General features: G+C 42.7%; 1 protein-coding gene across 1 annotated transcript in view; it reads right to left on the reverse strand.

The window, feature by feature from the left end:
• Window positions 1–7,716, reverse strand: part of SNTG2 (syntrophin gamma 2) — a gene marked incomplete at its 5' end in the record, with an annotated part of 308,679 nt that extends 300,963 nt beyond the window's left edge. Inside the window, one exon of the mRNA XM_081997695.1 lies at window positions 7,645–7,716. Within this exon, the coding sequence (XP_081853821.1) occupies window positions 7,645–7,716 (72 nt within the window). The remainder of the gene's footprint in view (window positions 1–7,644) is intronic.
• Window positions 7,717–8,381: the final 665 nt, after the last annotated feature.

An 8,381-nucleotide genomic window follows, 5' to 3' on the forward strand; every position in this document is an offset into this window, starting at 1 on the left:
TTTATGTAATGTCATTTTTCTCCTATTATTTAAAAAAGACTGTTTAGCACATCTAACATATGCACCATATGACATACCAGATGCCTTAGTAATTAATTCATCTTTTAAATGAAAATTACAATAAAAAGTTGCATAAAGCAGTGTGTTGATGCAACCTATAACTACACCGACAATTCAAAACTAGAAAAGGAAAAGTTTTCATAAAAAGCAATAGCTACATCAGAAGACAAGACTGTCAGGCTGAACTGGCAACATATGCTTACTTACGCTTCAACTGTATTCTGAAAATGAGGACACAACACAGATTACTATATATCCTTATATTGCCATGTCGTCAGGGCTTGTGAAGGGTGGCAGAAGAACATCTATATGCTACATTTACAAAAATGCTGTGTAAGACAACAGTATATGTTGAAAAAATAGAGGAAAAGATGCATCATATAAAATTTGATTGTAATGCCTACTTGAAGAGAATAGAATATTTTATTAGTGTAGAAAAAAACTGCATTTTATTAACACAATAACACCTATGAGTAATTCCTTAAGCCTTTCTAAAAACATGACTTAATACTGTTAGACAGGATTTGTATGGAAAGGTATGTGCCTATGAATTTCCTTGCAGTATCTACGTCTTAGCTGCAGCCAGTGAAACAATTGAAAAAATCTGACTCTTTGCCTGTTGATTGAACAGCCTTTGCTGGAGAGGAAGATGGAAACACATGCTTGTGATGAACAGTTTTCAAATATGCATGCGACCTTGTGATATCCAGTACGAGATCAAGTCTTCAGATGCTTTCCTCCAATAAACTTAATAGTATTACATACACCTAGAGGAAAAAGACAGCTTCTGTAGAGGAAACAAAGTAAATACTCATGACTATCTCACATATCATTTAGCACTGTTTTGTATGTGTACGCTTGTTCTTCTGTATTTGCCATGTAACATATTAGCTATTATATAAGCTACATAATATATCCATATTCATGGTGATGCTAAACATACTACTCCTTAGTTATGCAAACAGCAGAAGCAAGTATGTTTGTGCTCATAAGTTAAATGAATGAGTATTCTCCAAAGAAGTCCACATCCATTATTTGATGGAACAGGATAGTGCATGATTTACTGAAGAAAAAGCAAACAAACAAACAAACAAAACAACCCAAACAAAATCTCATTGAGAGATGGAAGAAAACTTTAAAACTGAAAACCATTCTCCACATAATGTTTGGGGAAGTTTCATCATGTATTCAGAAAATGTGAAGTACCGAAAGACAATTAACTCAATCCAAATTTACAAAAAAAACCCAACTCAAAACCTTAGCTAAAGCATCTCTCCATCAGCTTCTCCACTGATGAAGCAGGAACACTACTGCTCACTCACTTCACAGTGTACTCTGAAACTTGGTATACCACTATTTACAGTTTATCCTGTGTACAGACAGATGTTAACAACTGTTAGTAGTATGAACCACAATAATAGCACTGTGGAAGCTCTGTCCACTATCATGCATAGTGCAGCCAACATACTGTTTTTCCACTGGCTATGTGAAAACAGCCCATCACAAAACATAGGCTGAGCCACCCTGAGCCCCATTTCAACTCTTTCCATTTGTTGTTATGCCTCCTGCAAAACTGGGTATAAAAGGGAATCCCCATCAAAAGGTACAACCACCAAACTTCCATTTTGCATCAAGGAAGAATCAAGAACTGATGATAAAGATTTGACATCGGAAGGCTTTGACTCCATCTCTGTCTGGATAAGACTGCTTCCGTGGTCCTCAACAAATCAATTAACTCCTCTCTGCTACACATCTCCATAAGTAATGTGTGGAAGTCAGTGATGCCTTAGATCAAGAAACTGCTATGGAGACCCAGCTGCTCAGACTCTGGGAAATATGTTTATAGTGGGATGAAAACCACCTATGGAAGAAGCTACTCTGGATGCACTTTTCACAGTAGATTGCATTACACAGAACTTGCCTTTTCAGGGGAGAAGTTTCTCCTCAGTTTTTATTCATCTGGAGACTCAGAAGTCTCATATAAACTGCAAAGGTAAAAATCCCGAAACAACAGGCATAAAATAGTTATACAAGCTTGGCATGGTGGAGGGAAGCATTAGAAAGCTAATGGTTTTATGGTATCACACAGTACGAGCATGTACTATGCCTCTTTAAATACAGTACAAAACAACAGAGGTTTTGCATTGATTTTCCTGCCCAGAACTTCTCTAAATACTACAAATGCATTTTGCCTCTACTACAATCTGAACTTCACAAGGAGATGATAAATGAGATAATATTGATTAGATTGTGCTAAAGGGTTCCAGCTCTTCAAGGTTATATCCTTTGGAGAGTTTGCAAATCTCATTACAGAACTCTGCCTGCTGATATACATAAATAAAGAGTGGCAGAAGGGTTCCAGCATGACAGCTTCTCGCTGGAGTCACACTGCTCTTCAGACAGAAATTTCAGACAAGCAGGTACAGAAGAGTTCAAAATGGTAGAATCAGCCTGCCTTTTTCAAAGAAAACAGACCAAAAAAATTTAGATCATATCTGTATTAAATGAGTGTTACTGACAAAGGGTGTCTGGAGTGAAGCACAGTCTTGGGCCTCTGTTGGCTTTAACTGTCAGCTTCATCAAGTAATACGAAGGATGAGCAAATCCACTAAATTGTTCCAAGCACTTTAACACGCAGTTTTTATAGTAAATGAATCTTAACTTCAGATGAAAGTTGGCATCAGCATGCAAAAAAAGCAAGGACAATAATATGCTGAATTCCCCTTGAATTATGTATTCATTCTTAACTAATGGAGGAAAAGAAGAGGCACTTTCACTAGCCATCTGTTTTTTAAAAACTTTCATCACTTAGGGATTTCTCTCAGCGACATCAGGGGGTAAGGGGAGGAGGGAAGAAAGAACTACCAAAAAGGATCCTTCTATCCTGGTGTACAGAGGCTGTACAGAGTTGCCAGTGCACGCTGCCAGCCATGAAGGCTAACAGCACCAGCAACAACAGAGGCACGATCCATGTAACCTCTTCCCTCTCCTTGGCACTCATGAGACTGCATCCAGTTTTGGGCCCTGCAATACGGGAAACACACTGACAAATGGGACCAAGTCCAATCAATGTCCACCAAAATGGTCAGGGGGCTGGAGTACTTGCCCTGTGAGGAAAGGCTGAGTAAGCTGGGCTAGATTGAAACTAAAGAAGTGGCTTTCGGGGGGGAACTAACAGCAGCCCCCCATTTCACCGTGAAAACAACTCAGCAGGGAGCAGGTTGCCCAAAAAGGTTATACAGTCTCCATCCTGGAGGTCTTAATGATGCCATGGGAAGAGACCTGAGCAACTCAATCTGAATTTAACAGGGTCAGTGCTTTCAGGGGAAGGTCAGGCTCGCAGACCTCCCAAGGTCCCTTTCAACCTGAATGAGTCTGATGTGCATTTGCGGTCTCAATTACTGTGATGCCACTGACAAGCAGTATTAGGTGTCAATGTTGTAGGAACACGGTCATGCCCTGTTCCTTCTGCTGAGCTCTGCTACCATTTCTGTTCTCAGCAGTCTCTGCACTCCCAAGTGAAAGAGATTCTATTTATATTCATCTCGTAAAATGTTTTATACATCAGAAAAAAATTGCTTACAATATGAAACACAGATCTGAGGTGTAAAAAGAATACCAACACTGGTGGTTCTTTTTCTGAAATCAGACATTGTTTTTCAGAGCAGCAGGTTGGCACAAGTCTTATTTTCATTAAGATGTTAAAGCCATAACCTTGAGTACGTTTTTCATCAGTTTGATAACTGTTTTCATGGAGATATGTACAGGTTGAAGCAGGTTTGTGATGGTAGGGAAGCCAAGTGAAGAAACATGAAACATTTGAATACTTTGATATTTAGTACATGCTTGGTAAATTTCTTTACTAGGATCTTGAAACTATTAATTTCAGAGATTTTTAGGGGAAAAAAACATCTTCCGAAATTAGTGGGAAGTCAAGAAAATTTATACTGGAAAGTAATTATTAGGCTTCACACAACGGAATACATGGACACTCCCTCCCTGTCATGAAGCTCTGCCACCTCTTTTCTTGTGTTTTCCATCCCCAAATCAGGAGACAAATTCTCTTCGTTTCATGACAAAAGTTTCTGAAATCAGCTTTTGCCCAGCAAGGGATTTTAACAGAAAATGAGTGTGTGGGAGGAAAATCTTTAATTAATAAATATATCCTATTGATTTGTATTGTGGTGTAGACAGATCTTGGAAACAATCTTGAAATATATGCCATCTTAGTGCTGATATAACTTTTAATAAAAAACACAGGAAAGTTGAAGCTTCTTACAGTCATATACAATATGACTGAATGCAGACCAAGCCTACCAAAACGCTGGCGTGGAATATTGATGGTGGTCATCTATTTTAGGAAAATGGCAACATTAAGTGTTGACCGTGAAAGGATAGATAGGGAAAAGGCAAGACACCGATGTTTGTGGTAACATGACACCTAGCGTTCACCTTCTGTATTGGTGGATGCCAAATTTTGAAAAAACGTCAATGCCCCAGGACTTGCTTTCCAAAAAAAAAAAAAAAAAAGGTATTAGCATCTCTAGCCAAGTATCTAAATTACATACACATGGGGGGGGGGGGGGGGGGGAAAGAAGGAGGAAAGGAACAGAAAATGTTCATGTGCTGCATTTCCTCCTCTTATCGAGTTCAAAATTTGAGTGAGTCCAGAAAAGAGCACTATCCAAAAAAGTTCCACATCACCTTTTTCCTTTGGGAACATGCACAACAGAATTTTAAGAGAATAGTCCCTATTCTAAAAATAAATTAAAAAAAACTAGTGACAAGGTTTATTTATGCATAGCAAGGGGCTATACAGTTTTATTTCTTCATTTAAAATCTGGGCATATCAACCATAAGAGTGACTGTAAGGCTCTCATTCCTTTTCATGCTTCCAGCAACACAATGAAAACCACAATATCTAATGCATACTACATCAATGAGACCATAAAATTCACGTAAAGTCATGACACAAGCACTCTGACATAGTGAGCAAATATTCTTAAGGGACTGAGTATTTCTAAGGGCAAAGAGGGGGAAGAATTATACGAGAACTAAAAGTTCACTAGAGATAGAGGAAACATACACTGCTTTCTGAAATAAGCTCAATACGAATGTGTGTCTGAGCCCAAATGAAACGTATCAGAAATTACACTGAGACTGGCAAAACATTAGAGACAAGGTCTGACTGAAACTTCAGTTCTATAGAACAGAACATATGTTAACAACGGCACTTAAAGAAGTTTATAGATACATTGCAAGAAACATTCTTAAAAGAGCTTGTTAGTGTTAAAAATACAAGCATCAAAATACATTAGTACTGTGTTTCAAATCTAGCATGCTGTCTTTAATTTAAAAGCATGCTGAGTTGCTTTCCAAGGAGTAGTATTTAATTGTCATCCTTCTGAAGAGGAAAAAAAAATTAAAATCATGTACCTTTAAGTGTGAAGACTACCTAGCTACCACAATGCCAAACAATGAACTGGACTCAGCATGCAATATTTAGTAGCTAAACGGCAACTAGAGTTATTATATCTTATTTCTGAGAAAACTGTGCAGAGACATAGCCAATGCACTGATATTAAAATACACGTTTCTTTTAGCAAGGTAAACAGACCTAGATTCCAATACTGTTAAATAACTCAAGAAGATGCAAGTCAAGCTCTTATCACACTGTTAGTTATAAAACAAGTCATTTTTTAAAGACATTTTGAGCATAATTCTCTGCAGAGGTTGAGTACATGGCATCTCTGGGGAGTCAGGCAGTTATGAACTCACCTAAATAAGTATCTGTCATCAGATGTCCCCGTTGAACTTAAAAAAAAAAAAAGGCCGTGTAGTTTAAGTTTATATATACATGTCTTCTTTCAATCATACACCTCGATTTAAATTACTCTGGAAAGTGAGGCTAAGTTGTTCTCTGCTTGTTGGAAACAGACAGCTTGACAAAGCTTTAGATTCATGGCACTATTTTCCATTTAGGGGCCAGGTAAACTATATAGCCACAAGCCTTTAGTTCCTACCACTCTTGCCCGAAGGGTTAGTTCACCATTCATTCAGCATCTAGTTTGGCCCCAGGCAAAAGTCCCATGAGTATCAGCAGGAACAGCATGTCCTATTGGCCTTAAACATAGACATTTAACACAACTGTAAGAATATCAGTTCATAAATTTCACCTAATGATAGTGATTATCCCTCACCTTTAACGCTGAAATATTCTGAACTGCCATACAACCTACTCAGCTGTTAACATTTTAGGTAATTGCTGCACAGATTATTTTTGCAGTTCAGGAACAGGTCTTACAAATTAAGAGCTGTGGAACAGCTTTAAAAACACAGAGGATTCTACAGCAGGTTTAATTTGATTACTTCCTTTCGAATTACAGAAATTCTAAAAACCTAAAGGTTAAATGTTTGCATTTCTTCACACACAGTTAAGGGAAAGACGCAATCATACAGCGCATACAACGCCAAAGCCGGCTAGGACAAGACAAGGGTTTCCTTCCACAGATTGCTGTGCAGTTGTTGTACATCCTTATGGTGTCATGTATCCTCTACCCTTTGCTCCTACACATGTACCTTCCAAATATTTGCTCTCAGTTTTACGATTACAGAGGCTCAAAGCAGTTATGAATTCACTGTGAGGGGGGAACACGTCTTTAAGTCATCCTTCATGCAGCTGAAAGGAGATGCCTTCTAAACAACACTGGGTAAAACATGAGGAGGATAACACAGTTTTTCTTTAAAAATTGCAAGGTTGTGGTCACAGAAGTAGCTCGAAGGACAGGGGGAAAAAAAATTAAAGGGTTGTTTATTTTAGCATCTGGTAAACTATTTTATATAAATGCAATGAGGAACTTTTTAGATGGTGACTGAAAAACACTGCAATTACACTTCAACAAAACAATTTTACATGCCAGAAAGAGCGGCACATTAAACCACAGAGTCTTGTAATGATTTTAAAAGGCACGCAGGGCATACCTACTACATTTTATATAAATCAGGGACAGCTGAGAACCACCGTCAGAGGGCATCATTCATAAATGATTTTCCAAATACGTTGCCGTGAAGTAGCAAGTTATTTTCCAACTCCCTCACGGGCTTCTCTTAAAAGTGCGTGAGGTGCTAAATACGTCGAAGTAGCTAATTTTTAATATTTTTTTTTTTTTTTCTCCTCAGCACAGGCTTGCAGGTGGGTTACAAACCCAGCGATTCAACGCTGCCCCCGGGAAACTCGACCCTCACGCCGCAACCTGTCACGCCGGGTTGAAAAATCGCGATCACAGCAGGTACAACCCCCGCAGCGCGGGGGACAAATCCCCCGCAACCCGACCGCGCTCGGACCCCCGCTACTCGCCCGGGGCGGTGCAGGCCGGGCCGCCGTGGCGGGATGAGGCGGGGGGGGGAGCGGTTCCGGGGGGAGAGCGGTTCCGCTCATCCCCCCGCCTCATCCCGCCACGGCGGCCCGGCCTGCACCGCCCCGCTTCCCGCTCCCCTCACGCAGGACCCTCTCCACCCACACACCACCCCGGCCCGCCGCGGGAGTTGGTGCCGGGACGGGCTGAGGGGAGAAGCGGTACTTGCCCAGGTGGGGACGAGGAGGCTGCCGGGGCGCTCGAGCGGTGCTGGAGGAGGCTGTTTCCCCGCCACGCTCATCTCCTCCCATGCAGCTGCCGTGGTCCTCGCCAGACGGGCGGCTCGGCGGGACGCGGCGCCTCAGGCACCGGCTCCCCAAACGCCCGCCCCTACCGGCAGCGCCGGCGTCCCGGCTCCGTGGGGCAGGTTCGCGCCGCGCTCTGCCCCGAGGCCCGGGCGGGGCGGCGGCACCGGCGGGGCGGGCGGGAGGGTGGGATCGTGGGGGGGCTCAGAGCCAGGTGAGGAGAGGGAGGTGGCGGAGTCGCGCTATTTAACTTCGCTCTTCTCCGGGGGGAAGGCGCCGCCGCTCCCCTCCCCTCCGCGGCCGCATCCTCACAGCTGGGCTGCAGGTGCTGCTACGAGCGCTGCCGCGCTCCTTCCCCGGCCCGCGGGGCTCTCGGGCGGCGGCCCGAGGCAAAGCGGGGGTTGAGCTCCGGTCTCCCGCACCCATTCCCCGGGGAAGGCCATCGGGCAGGTGAAATTAAGCCCGTCGGAGGCTGGTGCGGGCCGGGGTCGCTGCCACACCAAGCGGCTTCCCCCCCGCCCCGCCTTGCCTGCGGGCCATACCGGGCAGCAACGCCTGGCGTCGGGGTCATAAGCCACAGGCATACAGAAGGCCTCCGCCACAGTAAAATGCGTAGCCCTCGCTCGTTGATCTCAAAATCAAACCCAAGAGCGGTTTGACA

This window comes from Phaethon aethereus (genome assembly GCF_964289735.1).
Source record: "Phaethon aethereus genome assembly, chromosome: 3".
Taxonomy (NCBI): Eukaryota; Metazoa; Chordata; class Aves; order Phaethontiformes; family Phaethontidae; genus Phaethon; species Phaethon aethereus.